The sequence below is a fragment of the Arachis ipaensis genome, chromosome B10, assembly GCF_059453495.1.
Source record: "Arachis ipaensis isolate K30076 ecotype BB chromosome B10, ASM5945349v1, whole genome shotgun sequence".
NCBI classification, from domain to species: Eukaryota; Viridiplantae; Streptophyta; class Magnoliopsida; order Fabales; family Fabaceae; genus Arachis; species Arachis ipaensis.
The window spans coordinates 133780380-133805022 of NC_142435.1; the positions used below are offsets into that span (position 1 = coordinate 133780380).

A 24643-nucleotide genomic window follows, 5' to 3' on the forward strand; every position below is an offset into this window, starting at 1 on the left:
TTACATTAGTAAAATAAAAAAATTTTAAATTCATTACATAAAAAAATGATCTAAATGTATAAATATGATTAGATAATTGTGTAAAATTTTTTCAATATATTAAAATTAAACTCATAAAATAAAAAAATCAAAACTTTTTTATTTATAATTAGAGTAATAATTTAAGACTTCTAATCATTTTTGTTAATCCTAGTTTCATTACGAATAAAGCTCTAAATCCAAGTCATAATCCTAACTAAATCCAACCAAGTATTTTAAATTCACATGCGTCCGTTTCAGTGCCTTTTTCTTCTTTTTCTTCGTTATCGTCATCACTAATAACACCAACATTTTGCTAACATCTTTATTGGTTTTGATTTTCTCTGATGCCATCATTAAATAATTTTGGTTCATTTCTTAGTTTATTTGAGGTTCATTGGATCCAGAAATGAATTCAATGTGTTTTTGTTAATGATTGAGTTTTTTTTACTGCTTGTTCAAATCTGAACTAATTTCAGTTCATTTGTGAACTAATTGAGGTTCACTTAATACTCCTGATAAGTATTGATCAAATTTTTTATTCCTTAAGTAATTTCGGTTCATTTCTTAGTTTAATTGAGGTTCATTTGGATCTAGAAATATATTCGATGTGTTTTTGTTGATGATTGAGTCTTTTTGACTGCTTGTTCAAATCTAAACTAATTTCGGTTCATTTGTATGTTAATTAATGTTCACTTGATGCTGCTGATAATTATTGACCAAATTTTTTATTCCTTAAGTAATTTCGGTTTATTTCTTAGTTTCATTGAGGTTAATTTGGATTTAGAAATAAATTTGATATATTTTTATTGATGATTGAGTCTTTTTTTACTGCTTGTTTAAATTTGAACTAATTTCGGTTCATTTGTGTGTTAATTGAGGTTCACTTTATGCTATTAATAAGTATTGACCAAAGTTTTTAGCAAAGAAGAATGAAATTATTCATTATCTTTTTATTCAATTGCATTAGATTTCATTCTATTATATTCAATTTGTCTTGAAAGTCATCCCAATTTTTGGGACAAATTGTTCATCAACAACATACATAGACTACAAATGAACTGAAATATCATTATAACAAGACCAATATATAATAGCAAATGAACCGAAAATTGTGCATTCTATAAACTTAGAAACTCTTGTAATTTCGGTGTATTTCTGAGTTAATTGTGTTATAATCACTGTGTAATTTTGAAAAATCTGGTCTCGTTATCCTACACAATTCAAAACTCTTCTTCCTCCTCCTTCTCATCTTCTGCTTCTTCTTCTTCTTCTTTTTCATTTTTTCCTTCTTATTTCATTTTCTCAACATTCTTTTTTATTTACTCTCTTGAGAGGAATAAAACCAAGAAAAAGAGAAAAAAATCAAACAAAAAAAACTGTAATAATATGAAAAAGAAGAGAAGAAGAAGAAACAAAAACAAAATATAGCAACAACTAACATCACCAATATAGAAAAAAGAGGAGGAGGCGCACGAAAAATAAACACAAAGTGAAGCAAGGTATCGTTTGAGTTTGTGAAATGCGTATATACACGCTACGTATAATAAAAATAATTTTTGTTGAATTTATGGCAACTTAATTAAATTTGATTACCAAAAATACTTGGATATATAGCAGCTTTCTTTTATTATTGTGTTTGAATTCACATGTTATTTTCTAAACTTAGGCTCTATATACTTCATCCTATTATAGTTTAGGATAAAGTATTATTTTACTTTTCAAAACATAATTAATGTAATTAGAACTTTAAAAATTATTTTGATACATACAATTAATTTTAAATATAATTATCAAAATCAAATTAGTAACTAACCCAGCCAAAATTTTAATTATTGGTTCAATCATTCGTTAATTGATTAAACTAATTGACCCAATCATAATGAAGTAATTATGTAAAATTTTATTTTCTTCTTTTCATAATGAGTAATTTTTAAATTTTATTTTTATTAAATTAATTATTGTTTTACAATTTTAATAATTCATTAATAAACTTATACCTATTATATTCATAAATATTTATTAAAAAGAATAATATTAATAGATAATTTATAACTATGAATAAAAAAATATGTTATAATTAATAAAAGTATTTTTTGTTTTGCTTTTTAATTTATAGATTTTCAATAAAATTTAATATTATATAATAATAAAAATAAAATTGGTCTCGTGGCAAAGTTAAGCTTACAAAGTTTTCTCACCCTTACATGATCTCAAGGATCACTTTGATTCTTCAGAGCAATTTGAATTGGATATTTTTTGGGTATTATTTTAACATCTGTTGAATTGACTTAAAATTAAAATTTATATTAGATACAATATTTAAAATAAAATTATTATCAGTAAAAAAAATTATATCACTTTAAAAAATATTAATTAAATATTATCACTTATATAATTTATTAAATGATAAAATTAAAATTGATACAAAATTTAAATTCAGTTGAGACTAAGTATTGGTATCACAACACACTCACACACATTATATGGATTTATTTTTGGGTTTATTTTTCCTTCCGTAGAACTTGAATCCAAATGTAGTTGCTAAGAAGACATATGATATGCTACTCAACCAAATCTCCAACAATACTATCCTTATCCTTAATCTCTCTTTTTGCAAGATCTTCCAAGGTCCTCCTTGTTTTTGTTTGGTCTGGGCCAAAGGCCACAAAAGAAACCCGGTTCGGAAATTCGCCCCAGTTCCACAACACAAGATGGATCCTCCTTTGCATATGACTCCTACTCTGGTCTTTTCTGCATGTCAGGTGCTCCTGCCTTGTTCTATCTCTCGCCAACTCTGCTCCTCCTTTGGTACAATAACCATGTTTTTCTAGGGCAATAAAAATCATATATAAATCTTTATCATTGCTCCAATACCTCTCTTTCGTTCTTATTTTCAGCAATAAGTAGATGACATCATTGTCAATGGTAGATTTACCCGCCATAAAACCAAAGATATTGTTAAATAATGTTGGGTGAATGATCATAAATTCTTGAAATATATAGCACCCCACTATTTTTACATTTTTTAACCATAAATCATCATATTCCTAATTAATTCAATTTGTAATTTAAATTTGGATAAAAATAAATTTTAGAAAACACATTAAATATATTATAAAATTACACAAATATTTATCAAATTCTATACTTTTATAAGAATAGAAATAATATGATATGTCAATTATTTATAATTCAATTCAAACGTAATACTCCATATTCAAACAAAATATGCAAAAGGAATTATCATACAATAATACAAACAGAAAATAATTTACCTTTCGAAAATATACATACAAGAGACAGAATATATAACAAAGATATACCGGTGCATAAGTTTAGCAGTTTCAGAAACAAGACCATATACTAAATCTGTATGTATCAATTACAAAGGCTAAGGCAAGCTTAGTAACATTGTCAACTCAACAGCTGGGGACTAACATTTCAGATTTACATAAATCATTTACCAAATTAACAGCTAGAAGAAGATGAAGTAAGACTGCACTACAAGAAAATAAACACTAAGGCGGTGTAATATGATATAAGTGGCAACAAGAACAAAACATTGCAGTACCAACTTCTAAAATCCGGCAGCTATATATTACAGAAAATAAACTCAACTAGGACATTAATAGATGAGCCAAAAAAAAGTTAGCCTTTGGTTCGCATAATCGTGATGCTACCTTTTCCCCCTTCCGTGCGAATCTTTGTTTTGTTAACGACAGGCTTCCCCGAGAAGGCTGATTTGGGATAAGCTGATGGATCTTCATTGCTTTGCTTTGATTTTGAAGACGGCGGAGTCTGAATCCGCTGATTTATTTCCTTCAATGTTACATCTCCATGAGCACCACTAGGCTTAACAAAAGTAAATGGATAGACCACAGAAGAAGCCAACTTTGGCGGTGTCTGTATAAACGATTTCCTACCTAAACACGAAAAATGGGTCTAAATTTGTTATCAAATAAAAAAACTTCATCTTATTAACTATATGTAGAGCCCATTTTTGGGATTGAATGCAGCTATTTATAATGACCTTGCTAACAAGAAATCAATAAAATTAAACCAGAAAGTGACACTACATCAAGAAGAAAGTTGAACCTTTGAAGATAATATTTTTGGAGGTTCGAGTGACCTGCTGCTTCTGCTGCTGAACCACATTTTGCTCGGAAGATGCTGTGATGTCGACCAACTCTGAAAGAAGATGAATTTTTTGTTTGAGAAAATACGATTCAAGTAGAAAAGAACAAAATCAAGGAAGAAGCAGCATCCTTCTAACGGCGAGGGGAAAAAATGGCATCTACCTGCAATATCAATCTGAATATCCTCTGCCCCTGAAAAGTTCCTGAAATCAAACAACATAGTCATCAGAATCAGATGACTTTGTATAACCAACTATATGTGAAAAATCAGTCATCCATAGAAGCATACAAATCATCGGGACTGAATTGCATCTCGCTATCATTAAGGCATTCTGCTAGCCAACCTTCAGTGGACTCAAGGTCTTCATAACCAGACGATGACGATGCATTTCCTAATGCATATTCTATGACGGTTGGGAAAACATGAGCCTTCAGAAATTTATCTAAGCCATTATACCAGGAAAAGAAATACAATGAAAAGACAGGATAAAATCTTGCAAGAGGAAAACCTGATGATAAACCAGGAACCCATTGTGACACTTCAGGAAAAGCATCCGTGATCAAGTCCTCCTTCCCCTATATATGCGCAACGAAGTAACAGTCAGCAAATCAACAACTTTATTAATCACTATGTCTCATTGGGATTAGCATGCCCTACTAGATATAAGTGACAAGCAATCTCGAACTGCTGAACAGTAACCCAAAACACAAACTCCCCTTTATTGAGGGATGAAATATCCTTAACCGCGAAGAGGACTCATTGAAGCAGAATATATCACCAAATATAATACTTTAAAGAAGACATCAAGATTTGAACCAAATGGCTCATTAATAGCTAATATACAAGGGGTTTCAACAGAAACTAGCCTTAACATAAGATAGGGATAAAATAACCCAAACTCATGAAACTGAACACATGTAACATGCATTCATTTTCGGTTCAACAACATAATGGTAATATATCACAAAATTTACTTAAGACAGATTCAAATAGTTTTTGTATGATATGGACAGATCTGAATCTTCATATTTTTACTACTGTCTAACATATTAGGAGTGTGAAAATTTATTGGAAAGCTAGAAGCACCAACATTTGATTTAAAATATGGCAAAGACATCTCTTCCTTGGAAAGAGAATGATCCCTCTCCTGGCCATTGAATTGTAGCATCCGCCGCCTCTTGACTTGAGAAGAAGTCTCCCTCCCCTCCTCTACTTCTTTTTCTACATCATCCGAAACTGAAATCCAATATTTCCTTGAATCAAACCAGGATAGTTCATAACAACAATTTCTAAAGCAAAAAGAACAATCTAACAAGATGCCAACATCGACAAGACATCAAATGAACTGCCTTACCACTATTGTCAACATTGTATACCAAATCACCACATGCCTTAACTGGTGTAGTTTCATCTTCAAACATGTAGGAAATATCTTCATTTTGGAGCACACCATTCCATGGCTCTTCTGAAATATATTGAAGAAAAAAAAATCAGGCATTACTTATGTAATCGTGTAAAAAAATCAATTTAACATCAAAGTAAGACTTACCAAAATTGGAAGTCTTTTGGAGATCATGATCCTCCCCATGCCAATTCCATGGTTCTTTAGCACCACTACTACGATAGAACAGAAAGTAAGTGCAATTGTCATGACATGCCATTGATGTAAAATAATAACCCATGGACAAAATCCATAAACAACCGCATCAACAAAGTCTTATTCCACATGGATTAAACTGTCATTGTGCTCTATCATGAATCATGATTAGAGTGAGCACATGGATCTCCTTTGAATGTAAAGAAATAAAGAATCAACAAGAAGAATTGAATCAATCCCTCCCCACACCCCCAACTTCAGACATTATCAAATTCAGCTACAGAAAAGCAAATATTAAATATATTGCAAACTAAGTACTAATTAGCACTCCAAAGATTGCCCAGTGTGTGGTTGGTTGCAGACATTATAAAAAAAGATTAAATACATTGCAAATTGAACCACTGAAGTACTAATTATCACACCATAGACCAAACTAAGCACTGTAAATTGTAAAATGAAACATTAGATTCTACAACAAAAGTCATTTATAATGTTTAAAATTTATTTAAAACTTAAAGAAACATGCAGTCTCTCATTTTCATTTGTAATGTTTAAAGTTTATTTAAAAACTTATGAATGTGTAGTTGTATATGTTCTTGGAGCACACATTAAGCGTGCTTAAGGAGCAAGAGCATGCAAGTACTTCTCAGAAACCGTAGCACGAGCTTAGGAAAAAAAAAAAAAACCAAAAAAATAATTAAAAAAAATTGAAATTCTTCATCCATGAAATTTGACAGAAAACCAAACAACCTAATCTGAGATGGTGGAAATCAGAGAGCCACAATGCAAATCAAAACAACTGAACCAAACAGCACCATATATTTAGCAGATAATGCACAAAACAACAGCAAGATGAAGTGAAAAATAAAATAATAAATTTTTTTACAAAATTCCCAATTTCTTTTCTTAAACAAAACAACACAAAAAAGAATAGCAAAAAAAAGAAACATATATCAGAACAAGCACCTCGAAAAGCATAAATGTGCTTCTCCAAACAACTCAATCGCGCCCAAAAATAAAACCCTCACCTTAAAAGAATGTCGAAGCTGAAAATAAAATAAAGTAAGACAAAATAGAGAGAGAGATTTACTTGTCGTCGTCGCTGTTGTTGTTATAATCCATTTCAAGGGCAAGAAGCAGGGAGTCAAGTTTCCAGTCACAACTGATCAGTGTCTTTTCTTTTTATATATTTTCTAGAAAAAGACAGTGGAAAATAGAAAAGAGAAGTAACCGTTACAGAGAATAGAGAGATCGGTTCCCTGTTGTGACTTGAGAGGCTATGACCTATATATAACATGGGAGAAACTGACCCGAGCATGACGAGAAAATACAGGTTTAATTATTTACGTGTCATATTGGGGCTCATTTTTTTTTAGAGTAAAGTGACAAACATCTTTAAAGATATTGATTTTAGATTAATTAGTCTTTGAAAAAAAAATACCAAATTAATTTTTTTTAAGATAACAAATGATAAATATGTATGACTTTTTGTCCGTGAATAGTGTAAAATAAAATTGAATTGTCCATGTATTTCGTTATTTATAGTGGTGCATGTCTCTTTATTGTCACATGAGTAGTAAAACGATATAGTTTTGCACAGTGAAACATTTATTATCTCTTGAGTTTTCATATATCTTTTATCAATGCTCTCTATTTATCATCAATTCTATCAAAACAAGTGAAATTTCATTCCAAAAATTGTTATCTACATTACTATTTTTCATAAATAGATATATCAGAGTAATTAACAGTACCTAAGCATCACCGTTAAGTTTTAATTGATGAATTGATAGAAGGACATCATGTGTCCATTGTTTGCTATCTTGGAGGACCAAATTAGTACTTTTTTTCTTTAGGAACTAATTAGTGCAAAGTTAAAATCTTCAAGGATCTAATTGTTATTTTACTTTTTTTTTTTTAATATGGAGAGTATATTGGTGTTTTGAATGGAAATGGACGATTTTGGTGTATTTACATGTTGGTGGATGTGTCAATAGCATCAACACGTGAGGGGCGTGCTGACGCAGGACGCAAAGGGTTTGCTGGCAACACGTGGGGAGCGTGTGGCTGACGTGGCAACGTGTGATTCGAGGCACCTCCAACACGTGGGGGGAGTGTTGATGATGTGGCAAAGTGTAATTAGACGGCAGCTTCAACACGTGGGAGCATGTTGCTGACGTGTCGCTTTGTGATTTGATGGCGATGCAACATATGGTGGGCGTGTTGAGTGCTCAGCCTGTAAAAGAAAAGCTCGGTATCATTTTATTGCAGAGAAAAGAGTTGTTTGGGTGTGTTTCTGGTGTGATAGAGGGTACCGCAAATTTAGTAGTGTATCGCAACGGTGAGATTATACAAAATACTCATGAGGGAGTGAAGTTTGTGTGTCAGAGCTGTTTTCGTTTGTGGTTCCATGGACCATGACGTTCATGGAGCTTCAGAACAGACTCTGTCAAAGCATGGAGAACGGTATGTTGAGGAGAGTGAGTAGTATTCTGTATCGGAATCCGATTATAGTTTTTAGTGGTTTAATATAGTTTGATATTATGCCGATCATTGACGAAGCGAGTATGCAGAATATGTTCCAAATTCACCGGCAGACTTAAGTGCAACAGCCACAGATTGAGCTGTATGTTGAGTTTAAGAAAATAGAGGGAGATGGGATTCAAAATGATTCAGATATAGAGGATGACAGAGCTGCAGTGTGCGAAGGAATGAACAATGACAGCAAAGAGGACTTCGAAGCCACTTATGAAGCCGACGACAAAGACGAGGATGGTGATGTGGGAGTTGAGGCAGCAGCAGAGAATGTAGTGGTTCCTCCCGCAGTTAGTCAACCGATAGACGTTCTACCTTTTATGCGTAACTTGGACCTTGACGCCAGCCATGCACCGGAAATCCCAGAATATGCAAACATAGGTATGTGATGAGTGAATAATACGTTCTTGTTAATTTATATTTTCGATGGATCAATGAATGATGATTTCTGCTTTCTATAGGTGTTGCTGATCCTAAGGACGGAGAGTTCAGGATTGGAATGGAATATATTTCTAGAAAGTCGGTCGTCATAGCAATTAGAAGTTACACTATCTCTAGAGGAGTCGACTACAATGTGTATGAGTCTGTGTCATAGATGTTCTATGTAAAATGCAAGAGTATGGGCGTGGGTGCGATTGGCTTATCTGAGCTAAATTGATACGAAAAAAGGTTGTTGGGAGATACTCAGATACAACGGTAGGCACACATGCACCATGAGAACGATTTCACAGGATCATTCCAAGTTAGGCTCGGATACAGTTGCTGAGGCTAGAAGGCCATTGGTTGAGACTGACCTGTCCATCGAAGTGAAATCTATAATTGCAGAAGTCCAGTCAAGGTTCAACTACACCATCAGTTACCGAAGGCTTGGTTGGCAAAGCAAAAGTCCATAGCCAAAGTTTTTGGTGGTTGAAAAGATTCTTATCAAGCTTTGCTATGGTGGTTCTTGATGATGGTTTGAAAGATGCCTGACTCAATTGTCCAAATAGAAATGCGACCCCTGTATAACGGGAATGAGGAGGTGAACGGTGTCAGGATACTTTGTCGCGTATTTTAGAGTTTCAACCCGTGCATTAGAGCGTTCAAGCATTGCAAGCCTTTGGTTCAGGTTGACGGCATACACCTTTACGAAAAATACAAAAGTGCACTATTGGTTGCTGTTGCACAAAATGATAACTAGAACATTGTGCCTATCACTTTTTCCCTAGTGGAAGGGGAGACCGCTGATGCGTGACACTTTTTATTAGTAATTTACGAAGGCATGTTGTTAGAAAAGATGGTGTGGGTATAATCTCAGACCGACATGAGTCAATCCGGACAGCAGTAAATCATTCTGGAGATGATTGGCAACCTCCAAGAGCATGGTGAATGTTTTGTATTAGGCACATCGGTAGCAACTTCTTAAGGGAATTCAAAGTTCCGCACTTCCAAAAACTTGTGGTCAACATTGGGTATTCAAAGACGGTAGAGGAGTACAACATCAACTATCAGAGGTTGCAAGAGCGAGGTGAGGCATATGCCCGGTGGTGCGATGCCATTGGACTTAGACATTGGGTATTGGCATTTGACGAGGGATATCGATGGGGCCATATGACGACAAACCTTGTCGAGTGCATTAATTCAGTGTTGAAGGGTGCCCGAAACCTCCCTGCGTTGGCGCTCGTCCAAGCAACATATTATCGATTAAACGAGCTATTTACGCGGAAGAGTGCCGAATAGAAACAAATATACAACGTGCTGGAAATATAGTTGTGCACCGGTTTGATAGACGAAACGAGGTATTTGAGGTGCGTGAAATGCCTAATGAAAAGGTGTTGCAGAGTGACTGTGGGTACTTTCAGGTGGAACGACTACCATGTGGACATATTATTGCTTCCTGTGCCAACCAGCGATTCGACTGACAGCTGTATATGAATGATGTGTACAAGATGACAGAGGTTCGTAAGGTCTACAGATTTGAGTTTGTACTATTAGGCAATCCAAAGACATGGCCTGGTTATCCGGGACCGACATTGGTCGCTAACCCCGCTTTGCGGCGAACGTCGAAAGGTCGCCCCAAATTGACCCGATACCTTAATGAGATGGATTCATGAGAAATGCGTGGTCCTTGGATATGCGGTCTCTGTGGTAGATAGGGTCATAGACGGAGTCGATGTCCTCAGCGTGCTAGACCGAGTGGAGTTTTTGATGATGTTGGACCGAGTGGAGTTGGTCATGATGCTGGATCGAGTGGAGTTGGTCATGATGCTGGACCTTAGATCTTTGTTGGTTGTTGTGCTATATGTTTAGGGTTAATTTTATCGGTAGGTTCGTCGTGTTTGTATTTTTTAGGTAGTTTTATCAGTTAATGTCTGTGTGCGTCGTCATGTTTGTATTATTAAGTTACATGTTAACTTCTGTGAGTTTTACAGTTGACAGTTTCTGAGATGATAATTTCCGATTTCATACAGTGGTCTTACAAAAGGTAAACTTAATTAAAAACTAAACTTAATTACTAAACCTAGAAAACATTAATTAAAAACTAAACCTAATTACTAAACCCCTGCTTAATTCTTTCGACTCGTCTAATCAACTCCCTTGCCCATCATGTCCTGACCGAAATGCTGGAGTAAACCTATCAGGTGGATTCCTTTCTGTCTGTAGGTTATACGGATGACCCTGAACTGACTCATCGACATCCGGCATAGCCGACCCACCTGCCTCTACCGGAGTAGATGCACCGGAGTTGTACTCCTCAACAACCTCATCCACCGAGGTATCTGGTAGACTGAGATGAGCAGAGTCAAAAACTATATGCAGAGCGATGAAACCACTATGTCGGGAATCACATGACACCCGCCCTGAAGTGCGATTAGAAGCAGACCCATGTCGACCATAACCTGCAAAATCACTGACACCAGTGTCGAACCGCTGATGCATATGATGATCCCCATCCCCATCAATGGGAATCTGCCATGGGATCTACAGAAAGTCAGCCCATTGCTTTCTGGGCAGAATGTGATGTGTGGGCTGAATGTGGCGGCTAGACTGACTCTGACGGCTGTGCCGGCTAGGCTCGTCGTGGTCGCTGGACTGGCCGTGCTGACTGCGTCGACTGCGATGGCTACGGTTGCTGGACTGGCCGACAAGATTATGTTGACTATGCTGACTGTGTCCGATGCGATGGCTAGGCTCGTCGTGGTCGCTGGACTAGCTGTGCTGACTGTGTTGATCGTGGTCTAGTTGCTGTGGGAGATAATAGAGAAACAGTTCAAACACTGCATATTAAGGTGGCCCCTGAGGTGCTGGTGGCTGAGGTGTTGGTGGCTGAGGTGGATGTTGAGGAACTTTCCCCGACAACATCAGCTAGGGGTGTGCATGGCCCGGCCCGGCCTGAAGATGCGGCCCGGCCCTGAACACTTTAGGGGCTATTTTGGTGTGATTTCACCGGGTTTAGGGCCGAATAAGGGTCTCAAAAATAGACCCGGTCATTATTTCGGGTCGGGTCCGGGCCATGGCTCAGGTCACCCGAAATCGGCCTGGTGGTCCGGTCATCATACACAATTAATATCTTGTGTTATTAATTGATGGATGATGGCTATTTTTATGTGGATTTAAGTATAGTAAATCTTAATATTTTGTGTTATTAGTTATTATAAGACTATAAGTTAATGTTTTATGTTTAAAATGCATAAGATTTTAGACTAATGCATAATATTGTGTTATTTGTATTAATTTAAATATTTGGAGTTATTAGACAATATTAGTATTGATTATGGTTATGCTTTAATTTTAGAGAAGAGTTAGTTCTTGTTATATTTTTCTAAGTGAATTTTACCATGTCAAATAATGGTTGGAGTTTTGGAAATTTGGATATTTTCACATGCAAGCTTATAAGAAGGTATCAAGGTAATGTAATGTTAACGGCCCGATTTTCACCTGATTTTTACCTGGTATAATCGTGGCTCGAAAGTGTATAGGTTTCATCGGGTCTAGGGCCGGGTTTGGGTCTAATAAATAGGCCCGGTATATGTTTCGGGCCGGGTCTAAGTCACATCAAACCCGATTTCACCCGGCCCATGCACACCCCTAACATCAGCATATGTCCGTACGACCCTACATACCAATCACGGTACTCAGCCGACGGTCTAAAGTCCCAAGTCGAAAGGGGGTGCCCATCCCGCAACCGAGTATTACGACGGATGTCCCATTCCGCTATCCACCCCGCATGTAAAACTCTCTAGTCATGTAAAACTCTCCCCGCAAAGAGTCATGCAATGCTCTTCTAGTAGAATGTCTCTTGCTATCTCTGTGGCAGGTTGTGCATACCCGAACTGAAGCATCACTCTGTTCATAGGGTGCCATGCGACACACTCGAACGACAATAACAGAACAACGGTGTCACACATCTCAAGGTGTCCATCTAGCTCGTTGGGTATGGTCACTTCTTCGTACGGTTGCCACACAAACTACAACATGTTATTAGAAAATTAGAACCCTAACATTAATGTTGGATGTTAACACACACAAAGCAAAAATATTTACCTCTTCCATGTAGTCTATTTCCTGCCTAAATGTAGCCGTGGTCTTTGATAACCACGTGGCAGTTCGTTCAGAATGACTCCACCTGAAACACGTAACGTTTAAAGAATTAAAAAATGTGTTGTCAAACAAATATGCATCATCAATAGAATACACAACTAAAATAGGAACTGTTACCTCCGAGCAACCGGTATGTCAGCCGCTGGAAGGTACTGTCTCGGTACGGCCGCAATACACGACATTCGCTCTCATGCCCAAACAAACAAAAGATTAAGAGAACCATCCATCTCCTTAGTATCATAACGTGATGTACAGTACAGTGCCCTGTAAAGATGCACAAAACATGCTGACCTCCAACTGTAAGTGTGGATCCGGTTGAAATCACGGAGCAACGATAGATACTTCGCGTGGGCGTATGCTGTCGACTTATCCGCGAATAGGGTGGAACCAAGCAAACAGAAAATTTGGCATCTGGCGTATCTCTAAATAGAGTCCAAAGTATCCAATCGCTCTGCGTTTCTGATACGGCGAACCCATGCCAACTTTATGTAAGATTTGGAGGAACTACTCACAATGAGTTCGCGGCTGAAAATCGCGATGCTCTAGCTCTGCGAGAATTCGCCACTGCTATCTGTCCAGCTGCTCACAACCTGTCCATCAATGGGTAGGCCAAATATATGAGCGACATCTTCCAGTGTCACAGTAACCTCACCCACTGACAATATAAAGGTGTGAGTCTCCAGCCTCACACTAAAACTTATATTATTTATTAAATTTAATATTTACAAACTCAATTAACATGGTAATATTAAATACAAAAAAAAAATAATATCATTATCTCATATTAACACAAAAAATAATATTGTTAATTAAAATTACAAAATTTAAAAAAATTAAATTACCAAAAAAAATTATTAACTTATATAAACGGGATGATTCAAATAATTGATAATATATTCCTCGAATGCCGTATAATTACGTATCATTTTTAATTAATACAAACTAATAATTTTTTTATATAATTTTTTTCTAAATACACTACTCATACTACTAACTCTCTTCTTCTTCTTCTTCACTACATATTTTTTCACTCTCAACACACTACACAACATGAAAATGGGGCATGAAATGGGTCACGAAAAAGCTCAATTTATAGAGCTTCACTACGTTATTGGTTACCAGGGTGGAAGGACTGTCCCCTACATGCAGACCGCCTGCAACACGCCCACCCCATGTTGCTGCAAGCTCCTCGAAAACATGCAAAAATCCTGCAACGCTTGCTGGATTCTAAGGCAACACGCCCACCGCGTGTTGCCAGGGCACCGCCATGCGTCTGTACTCGCCACATCATCACGCTCCCTGCGTGTTGCTAGGGAACTTCTATGCCACTGACACACCCAGTCATCATGCCCTCGCGTGTTGAATGACTACACCCACAAACCGGCAAAACACCTCCATCTCCAATATTAATAAAAAACATCAATGATTATTTTATGAAAAATAAATTCTATCATATTGGGATTTAATTTAAAAAATTATTTTATTTTTTAAAAATTAATTTATTTGATTAATTATACAAATCTAGGAGCAATTTCCTATTATCGCAGGCTATAAAAATGAGTCAAATTCGGTGGACTAGTCAATTTATTTGTTTAGACAGTTAGTTTTTTACTTTTAAAATTAGATTTATTTAAATTTTGAATTAAATGAGTTAAATTCGATAAACCCGAAAACATAGTGGATTAAACAAGTTAATTTGCGAGTTAAATAAGTCAATTTTTTTTCTTTTAGCATTAGAAAAATATTTTTTAATAATTTTTTATTTAAAAATCCGAGTCACCCACTAAATAAATTTTGTTTATTTAAGACTTTTATCTTAAAAGTGACATTTTTTCCAAAAAAAAATATAAAGTAAACGGATCAGCTTGTATAACTCGTCAGGTTAGCCATAAATGATTCGACCTAAAGACTGAGGTCTATGAATAAACAAAAAATAAATATATCAACCCGTATAATCTGTGAGCTTAGTGGACTAGGCCTAAACGAGTTGACTACTCCATTTGACAATTTTAATTATTGTAATGATGATAAACAAATCTCAGAATAAATATTATCAAAAGTTAGAATATATATAACGTTTACTCAAAATTATAGACAGTAAGAAGGTTAATGTGTATATGTGTGATATGTATTTATTCCCTCTCCATTGGATTTTGTAGGTCCCATTTAGCCCGACAATTTTCACAAATATTTGTTTTGGCGAGTTTTTTTGCCATCTTCATATATAACTTTATCAAGAGTGAAGAAAAAAGAAGACAGAAATTATTTTCTATACCAACTTAGTTAAACTTGATTACAAAAAAACTTATACATGTAACATCATTTATAATTTAATTATAATTTGCTTGAAGGTATATGTTCGTTCATAACTTTTGTTACGTACTATGTATTTATATCTTTTAATCTTGTAGGTATTCATGGTTGGCCAATATTGACTAGAATGATTGGGTAGTAAGCACATGGTATACTTATACCAACCAAAGACATTTATAATTTTTACATACTCCTCTTTGAATGTCTTGTCTAGTTGAGAATATGTCTCGTTAAAATTTTTTTAAAAGAAAAACTCAGTAAAAAAAATATTTAGTAAAAGGAAAAAAGATACAATATTCTTTTGTGATGAAAACTATTTCATTAAAAACATTGTCAAGAAAAATCCAATAAAGACAAAAACCTAACCAAGAAAAAAGAGTACAATCTCCCCCCTTTTAGTAACATCATTTAAAATTTCAAAATCGACGCATTCTAATCTAGTGTAACTATGTAACACTCTTTCAAATGAGAATGTCGGAAGTAACTTTGTGAGTAAATTTATTGAATTTTTACTTGAACGGATCTATTGATCATCAATTATTCTTTATGAAAGAATAACATGGAAAAAATATATTTTGTCCTATCATCTTTGATGTATTCACTTTTATGTTGAGCATTGCATGTTGCATTGTCTTCATACAAAGTAATTGGAGCTGTTTTCTTATTAGACACTCCACATGATGATTAAACATACTAAATCAACCTCTAAGCCAAAAGTTGTCGCAAATTACTTTCTGTATTACAAGTATTTCAACTTGATTAGAAGATGTTGCTATAATCTGTTATCTGGATCACTATGATATAGTATTACTATATGCAAATAGATATACAATTTGTGATCTACCTTTCTGGAGATCAGAAAATATCTTGTATTTTACTTTATCAAGTCATCTATTATTAGTAAAATACATTAATACTCCTATGACACTAAGATATAGTACTTCAGAACCAATGACATCTTTATTTTCTCTCTCAGAACAAAATTTATCCATCTTCTCATACAAAGATTTGACAATCATTCTTAATCGGTAGGACGAGATAAAGTTTAATTTTTTCAAAATCTTTTATCTTAAACTCTTCTTTTAGAACTTCTATAATTGTTGAAATCTTTTTAGGAGTTTTGATAATATTTAAATTATTAACATACACAAAAATTATAATAGAACCATATGCAAATTTTTTATGTAACCACATAGACAAATATTATTATTATTGAATCCTTTTTTGTCAAATACTCAGTAAGACGATTATACCACATTCGTCCAAATTGTTTTATACCATATAAAGATCTTTGTAATTTGACTAAGTATAACAATAAGAATATATTCAATAGATGATTTAGATATCTTTAGTCTTTCAGAAATTTTTATATAAATATTACGATCTAATAATTCATATAAATAAACTGTCACCACATCTATTAGATGCATATCTAACTTACAGTGTGCGAATAAATTAGTCAAATAACCAATGTAATTCTATTCACTTCAGGAGATTCTATTTCTACATAATTTATATAATATTTTATCAAAAAAATCTTGTACCATATGCTAAGCTTAATATAGCATACAATTTCATTTTTCTTATTTTATTTTTTTTTGAATATTTATTTGTATTTAAAAAATTTTACAAATTTTCTGTTTATAGATTACAGATTCAAAGATTTCATATTTTATAAGTGAGTCTATTTCATGCTACAGGCTTTTTTTTTTAATATCAATTAATCTTCTCTTTGTGGATATTTAATTTTGGTTCAAGATCTTTATTTTCATTGATAATGTATAATACAAAATGGTTTGCAAATATATCATTGATAATTATTACTTTTTGATTTCATTTATAATGACATAGTTTATTGAGATTTCATAATTTTTAAATACTTGAATGACTTCTGGCGTTTAAAATTATGCTAGAGCTTTAGACAACTTTAAGTGTCTTTATTATATCTATGTCTTCTTCAACCAGAATGGTGTGGATGTGGATGTCTTCCCATCCTTAGGTGGTCAGGGACTAAAACGCATTCTAACAAGTCCTTTTTTGGATGTCCTAATTATAATGTATGTAAGTGGGTTAAGCTCATTTCTGTATAGTTCTTGTGTTTGCGTTCCAAATTGGTATGACCATTTTCTGGATTATTGCAGACTAACGGAAAGATATGGTGTAGATTATTTGTTTGGACAAATTTTGGACAAGAAGATGTGACTTGGAAAGCTGATAATAAAGAGGGTGAACTGAAAATGAACTTGGCCTGGAGGCTAGGAAAACTGGAAGCAATTGTGAGAACTCAAAAAGTGTTAATCCATGCCATGTGTTTAGTGTTGTTGTTAGTTGTTATGTTTGTGTTAATGTTGTTCAAAATTTGAGCATGACATGGATTATACAAGTGTATTTCTGATTATAACTATCATGAATGAAAAAATTTGGACATAATTGAATGAAAAAATTTGGCATGTTGTGTTTTAGCATTTGATGTGAATACTTACAAAATAAAAATTGAAGACAGGACAACCATATGGTCAAGAATTAAAGTACTGCCATATATATAATTTATCAAAATATCATAGTATGCATATCTTTAAAGTCTTGAGTATTTCCTAGATTACCAAATTGACAAAGCAAACATAATAACAACAAGCAAACATCAAAAGTGGATCATCACCCTTGTCTATGACTATTGTCATAACAGTTCTCCAAAATAAAAATAGACTCACATTTAGAAATAACTATCTAACATCGAAAAGTTTATATTTTTAAGAAACATAATCATTTTTTTCTTGGTGGCTTAAATCTCAGAGTTCGTACAAACTTAAGCATTTTTCCAATCTTAAAGTTGTAGCTAAACTAACTCCTTGTATTAGATCCAAGTTTGCAGAAGTTGCTAGAGAAGATAATCTTCTTCTAGTTGTCAGCTTTGTAGGTCTTGTTGGCTGGAATTCACATTAGGTACAAATGCCACAAATGCCACACATTAGGCCCTGCAAACTTGGCATAGCCTCCCTCATGACTGGAATCAGACCCTGCAACAGAAATTGAGACAGCATAACCATATTGAGTGAAAATATTGACCCCATAAAATACACATAATGACCCCTATAATTTCATCCCGTGCACCATAATAGACCCTGATTTTTAAAAAATGCACTATAACAGTCCTTGACTTTGACAATGATTCACCATAATAGACCCTAACATTTACATCGTGCAAACAAAATAGTCCCATTCCAATTTCGCAGAATAAGTTCATATTCAACCCAAATAAAATTTACCAAACTGATTTCAAGAACAATTCATAAATGTTTGCTTATGCTATTATGCAGACTTCCTGATTTTAAGAATCAATAATCAATATATCATCATCATTAACCAATGTTACTCACACACATACAAAATCAAATCAATAATCTTTCAAGTGTGGAGACAAAGAAATAAAAGTACAACATACATGAAGTATAAGCATAACATCAGAAATACAACCATTAGACTCTTTGCATCAATGTATTTAATAAGTATAAGCTTAGCATTAGATTGAAAACAGATGAAGCATGAAAAATATACGCATATATTTAAAGCTTTTTGTATACTAGATTCTATAGCTTTGTGTAGTCATAGAAGCACATGCTAAAAGCTTTGACTTCAAATTTAACACGCACATCTCAAATTAGACCCATAAATTTCAAATATTTAAATGGAATGTATCTATTGTTATTAATATTATTATTATTTAACTAATATACCACTAACAACAAAAATAAATCAATAACCAAAAATCAAACATACCTTCATGCTCAATGAATACATCAACAAGACAATTGTTTTTCTTAGCAAAGAAACACATCTTCTTTAACTCCCCATCATTGTTTAATCTCCTAAGTCTAACCTCTAGACGTCTACCTGGAACAAGCCACCAACATTCCTTTATCTTGTCGTACCCAAGCTCTTTATGGTAATTCCTAATATAAAAAATATCTAATGTATCTTTATCAAAATCACCCAAACAACTTTTCTTATCAGGAGAATAAATAATCTTTACTTCATTTTTTTCAAAGCTACCCCCGTGATGGAACATAATATCAATTAGATTTTCATCTATATCAGAAATAAAAATTGTACAAGTTAACTCAATGACCATGGTCAAAACCCGAAAATCAACAAATTGCATTTCATGTCTGGTAAAAAAAATTTGCCCCTGTTTGATCAAGCAAAAACAGAGCATTTTTAAAACCCATATCCTAACAGAACAATATATGAAATCCTAAACCTTTATCAACGATAAAAACACCCCTACCACAAACAAACAGAAAGCCAACTAAACCGTTGAAAATCAAGCTATGACTGCCAAAAAAAAAATAAATAAATAAGGGCGTTGTGTACTCACCTTAATAACAACAATGGTGCTTCTTTAATAACGGCACTATGAACTCCACGGCGACACTAGTAGCCCCGCAAAACTGTCGAACTCGCAAACCCTAAACCACCGCACTAAGCCTTCACCATTGTCAGAGGAAGAGGGAGTCTAAGAGTTCGGTGTTGTATAAAGAAAGGAGAAGACTGTGAGTGATCAAAACACATATGCCTCCAACGTTTCTTTTTTATTCATGTAAAACAGTGACGTTTTACTCTCTTTAGGTGCCAAAACCCTAAACGACGCTGTATAGAACATCCACCGTGGCAGTAATTTGCCAGATCAGCACTCCGATTTGCTGATTCGGGCCGGAAATGGGCTTGGGGACTTTTATGAAACCCGGAATTCAATATCGAGGACTAAAATAGTGCAATTGAAAACTCGGGAGTAAAATTAGTGCAAGGGCCCAATCTGAAAGACCATTTTAGAGATTTAGTCTTTTTTTTTTGAATAATTTTATTTTTGTAATTGATAAGTCTACTACACTTCTGGCATGTATGTATTTTAGTAACCATTTGTCAAACAGGAACGTCAATTTAAATTTGGACATTTTTTATTTGGGTATAAAGGCACTTATAAATTTTTGTGAACTTCTGTTTCACAATGTCATATTTGAAGATCAAAAGTGACAATGATGCATTCTCATTTACTTTATTTTTCAACTTCCTATTTCTGCTCTTGTTGAAAACATTTTTTTTTTCACATTGGTAATATAAATGAGCCATGATTCCTCCCATTAGTATTTTAAAAATACTTTCTTATAAAGAAAAATCATATCCAACATATGTGTTTTTAATTTGGGACCTTTATTATAACCCAGAAATCTTTAAAATGGAAAATATTTAGCTTCTTATCAAAGCTAACAATTGATGTTACCATAATTTTTAAGTGCTATAATAAGATGTGTCTTAACACAAATAATTTTGATATCTAATATGATATAAAAATTTAATTAAAAAAAATTAAATATAGAAATTTAATTAAAAATTCCAATAAAACTATAAAAATCGACAGAGTGATTAAACTTATTTTTTAGTCCACAATTAAAAATTTATTATAAAAAATAATTTATATTCAAGATAAAAATTGAACTATACATGGAAGGTCAACCTGTAATATTAACTGTTCCTAATAATTAATATCCTATCCACATCCTCACATTATTATATATCAACAGGGGATGGCTTGTCTACCCAAAAAAAAAATTGTAAAGTAAACGATAAGGAAATTGTGACAAATTAAAATGGCAGTCTTGTAATAATTAAGTTGATGCACAAGCTGGAACTTTTCCAGTAATAGTAGGCTTGACATTAGCACATTTAGCGGTTGCTGCTGCACCATTGAATGTGAGATCAATGTTAGCAAGCTCAACTCCTTCACAAGGTACACTACTGCTACATGTAAGAAGAACCCCATCTGCAGTTCCTGATGTTCCTTTAATGTTCTTGAACGAAACGTTGCTTATCTTTATTTTTGATGGACTCTACACCATACACAACAGTATATATTCATCAAAATTAGATCACAATAAACAAATTTTCTCAACAGTGTATATCTTTGTATGTATTATTTTATATAACATGTTTGAAAAATACATTACTGGTTATATTAAATACCTGTTTGTTACACTGATTCCATGGACAATACTCTTGGTCAATGATAACAGGATTCATGACATTAACCATAGTAATATCCTCAAAATGCATATCAGTGATAGGTGATGTTCCTGTAGAATCAGGCCACGTTTTGATCCTCACACCATTTGCAGTATTAGTCAAAGTGCAATTGGTGACATAGAAGCCTTCAACAGGTTCTTCATTTGGGTACCTTCCAAGGCTTCCAACACTGATTCCATGGCCAGGTCCACAATTCACATTTTGAACCGTTATTTGTTTGCTACCATCACCCAGTGAGATGCAATCATCACCGGTGCCAATTTTTGTGTTAAGGATCTTTATGCCGGTTGATCTTCCTATGTGGATTCCATCTGTGTTGAGACTAGTAGCCGGTGCATCGATTTTCACCCCGTCAAATGTGAAATTGCTGCACCCCAACACGTTAAAATGGAAGTCTTTGCTGTCCTTCGATGTTATATCTCGAACTACTGAATTTTTAACAAAGTTGAAACCGAAATTCTGCCAAAATTCCACAGAAAACTCAATTAAGATCAATAGAACCAACTTTTAGTTAGATGTTACCTAAAAAATTTTCAAATAAATAAGAAGAGTTCACTTTCTCTCTTTGATTTATCAAACCATTAACATCACAGTTTGAATAATTCAAGACATATTTTTCCTTAGATGACATTAGTCAATTTTGGAATTTAGGAATGGTATGAATAATAAATAATTACCATGCACAACATTTTGCAGTTCTTGTTAGATCCACAATCATTGATTTTCCAAGCAGCAGCACCTTGACCATCAAATATTCCATGACCTGAGACGGTTACAAAGTCAACGTAATTAATCTTGATCCATTGATCTGCACCTTTAAGATCAGAAGGATTTGCAGGTGCTTGAATTGTTCCATCAACTTGAATTTCAATGGGAGACTTGCAAGGACCCTTCACGTCCACTGCATTCATTCTGTATGAACCACTTGGGATCGTAATTTTTGCTGCTACCGTTGATGCGCATGCTTCTTTCCAAGCACTTAAGAAAGCCTTCATACAAATATTCATAACACAAACAAAACAAAATCAACCCACAATAAAACCATTTCAATTTCACTTTCTTACATTATTGAACTATAATTAATATATCAATTATTAAACCAGCAAAATTAAGGTTTATAATTTAAAATAAGAAAAAGCAAGTGTGTTTACCTCTTATTATCTAACGAATAAAAAGCGACAGAAGTGCAAAGTAGTAAATGAATAGTACCTGTGTTATATCTGCATTTGGTGCACCACCAAATTTTGATATATCAAATGCCCCAGGTTGAGCTCTAGTAAAGTCAGACAGAAACAATGAGAACAAAGCAATTGCAATGATTTTTACAAGCAGCTTCATGTCTTTTTTTTTTTTTTTTTTTTTTTTTTTCGAATACTTTTACAAACACAATGTCTTCCCTTCGCTTTGATTGAAGAATGATGAACAAATGGTTTCACAATTCTATTTATATACTAAGTTGGAAAGATTTAAGACCACTATCTAAATATGACATCTTTATGTTCTGATGGTTTGGCCTGCTTTCTATTGTAAGTAATTAATTTGTCATCACTTGTTGCTAACAAATCAAAGCACTATAATAATAATATTTCATTATTTCATCACTAATTATGAAGAAATCACTCAAACCACACTCCGAAGTGCATTCAGCTTTTGCTTTATATTACCTTTTTTTAGAGTACTTATTAATTTGCAATTTATAACATCTCAAAGTTTCCAAATTACTTTTTTGATTAAGTTGATTATGTGATTATATAAGTTACAAATTAATTATTTAGGATTTTTATTTTATAAATATATATAAAAGAGTTTATCACTAAAGTAGATAGATATATCATTATGCCAGTTTTGTAATTCAAAAGAAAATAACATTTAACTAAAATCGTGAATTAACATTTAACACACAATGCAAGAATCACATAAATAATTTATTTTAACAAAAATATTAAAATTTTATTTTCTATTAGTGATTTATCTAATGTAATATTAAAATTTAATAGAATAAAATATTCTTCAAATAAGAACCAAACTGATTGAACACAAATTTCTTGTCGTATCACAATAATAGAATTTATAATTTAGGATTTAAGGTTTAAGTTTTAGAGTTTAAAGTATTACTATATATGTTAATATTATTAAGGTTTAATTATTTTATCCATTTTCGTAGTTCTCTCGAATTTTTAATTAAGTCTTTATATTTTTTTTAATTGGATTTATATATTTTTTATTTATTTTTTAATTAAGTTTCTACCATCAATAAAATGTCTGAGATAATAGAATATTCTATTAAAAAAACGAATATTCTAAAGTTAAGGGTAAGAAACCACCATTAACCTCACCTATGCATTGCATTTTTGCCTGTGAAACCACTATCAAGGTAAATCACACGAAACAGTAACCCGTATAAAAGATTGATGAATTAATTTGACGTGATTTTATTGGGTATGTCTAAAATAATCACAACAATTTTATATTTATTAAACGTACTTTATTGTTGTAAATCATTGGATTTCATTAAATATAAATCAAAAGTTACTATTAAAAAACAATCTCGTTACATTATTAACAGTATTTCTGTTAACTTCTATTAATTCTTATTTATGATTGTGTTTAATGAAAGTGTTTTTATGGATGTGTCTAATAAAAATGTATTTTTTATAACGGTGTTTAATAAAAATATTTTTATAGATATATTTTTTAGATGTATCTCTTTATACATGTGTTTAAAATATAATAATTAATTATTATTAACAATAAATTGACAGATAATATATTAGTATAATGTACTTTTCGTTTAGCCTAAAATACTAATTGGTGCAAGTTAAAGGACTGTCAATTAAAGTGAGCTATATTGGTTAAATTTGTTTCTAAACATTATCTGCCAACGTCAGATTTTTCTTTTAATTTCTTTGGTTGTAATTTGTAAAGAGAGTTAATTACTTTTTTTTTTTTTTTTTTTACCAAAGATAGGAGACTCGAATTCGCGATCTCTTAATTGAGTATGGGAAAATTATGCAATTTGAGTTATAACTCATTGACAAGAGAGTTAATTACTTTACCGTCAAGGTAATAATGAAGTTGATTCTCCAATTTTTATTCAATGATTAAATTGACGGTATCCTTAATTTTTAAACCGTAAATCAAATTAGTTATTTTATCGGTTGCTAACGAGATCTTTATAGTTTTATTCAATTTTTAATTAAAATTTTATATTTTTTATTAAATTTTTATATTATTAAATTTTTTAATTAAATTTTTATTGACGTTAAACGTAAAAAAAATTAGTAAAATATAAATTTATTTATTTATCTATATTCTACATTTATAATATGATTCATATAAAATTATAAACGAAAAATTTCTTCTTTTTTTATTTTTTTTTTA

At 32.9% G+C, this 24643-nt stretch overlaps 2 protein-coding genes across 3 annotated transcripts; both read right to left on the reverse strand.

The window, feature by feature from the left end:
- Positions 1 to 3363: 3363 nt before the first annotated feature.
- Positions 3364 to 7747, reverse strand: XRI1 (x-ray induced transcript 1). Of its 2 annotated transcripts, XM_088483447.1 has the most exons (10): positions 7663 to 7747; positions 6846 to 7116; positions 5708 to 5772; positions 5513 to 5623; positions 5249 to 5394; positions 4667 to 4733; positions 4447 to 4561; positions 4320 to 4360; positions 4117 to 4209; positions 3364 to 3944 (listed from the first exon to the last, which is right to left on the reverse strand). In XM_088483447.1, exons 2-10 carry the CDS (start codon positions 6875 to 6877, stop codon positions 3670 to 3672), a joined length of 945 nt encoding a protein of 314 aa, XP_088339573.1. In that variant the 5' UTR covers positions 6878 to 7116; positions 7663 to 7747; the 3' UTR covers positions 3364 to 3669. The 2 variants fall into 2 exon arrangements, with proteins under 2 accessions (XP_088339573.1, XP_088339572.1); XM_088483446.1 differs by lacking the exon at positions 7663 to 7747 and having other exon boundaries at positions 5708 to 5775; positions 6846 to 7013.
- A 13066-nt stretch (positions 7748 to 20813) lies between these two features.
- Positions 20814 to 22600, reverse strand: LOC107621144 (polygalacturonase-like). The gene is made up of 4 exons (XM_016323181.3): positions 22472 to 22600; positions 21940 to 22251; positions 21203 to 21721; positions 20814 to 21069 (listed from the first exon to the last, which is right to left on the reverse strand). Exons 1-4 carry the CDS (start codon positions 22598 to 22600, stop codon positions 20848 to 20850), a joined length of 1182 nt encoding a protein of 393 aa, XP_016178667.3. The 3' UTR covers positions 20814 to 20847.
- Positions 22601 to 24643: the final 2043 nt, after the last annotated feature.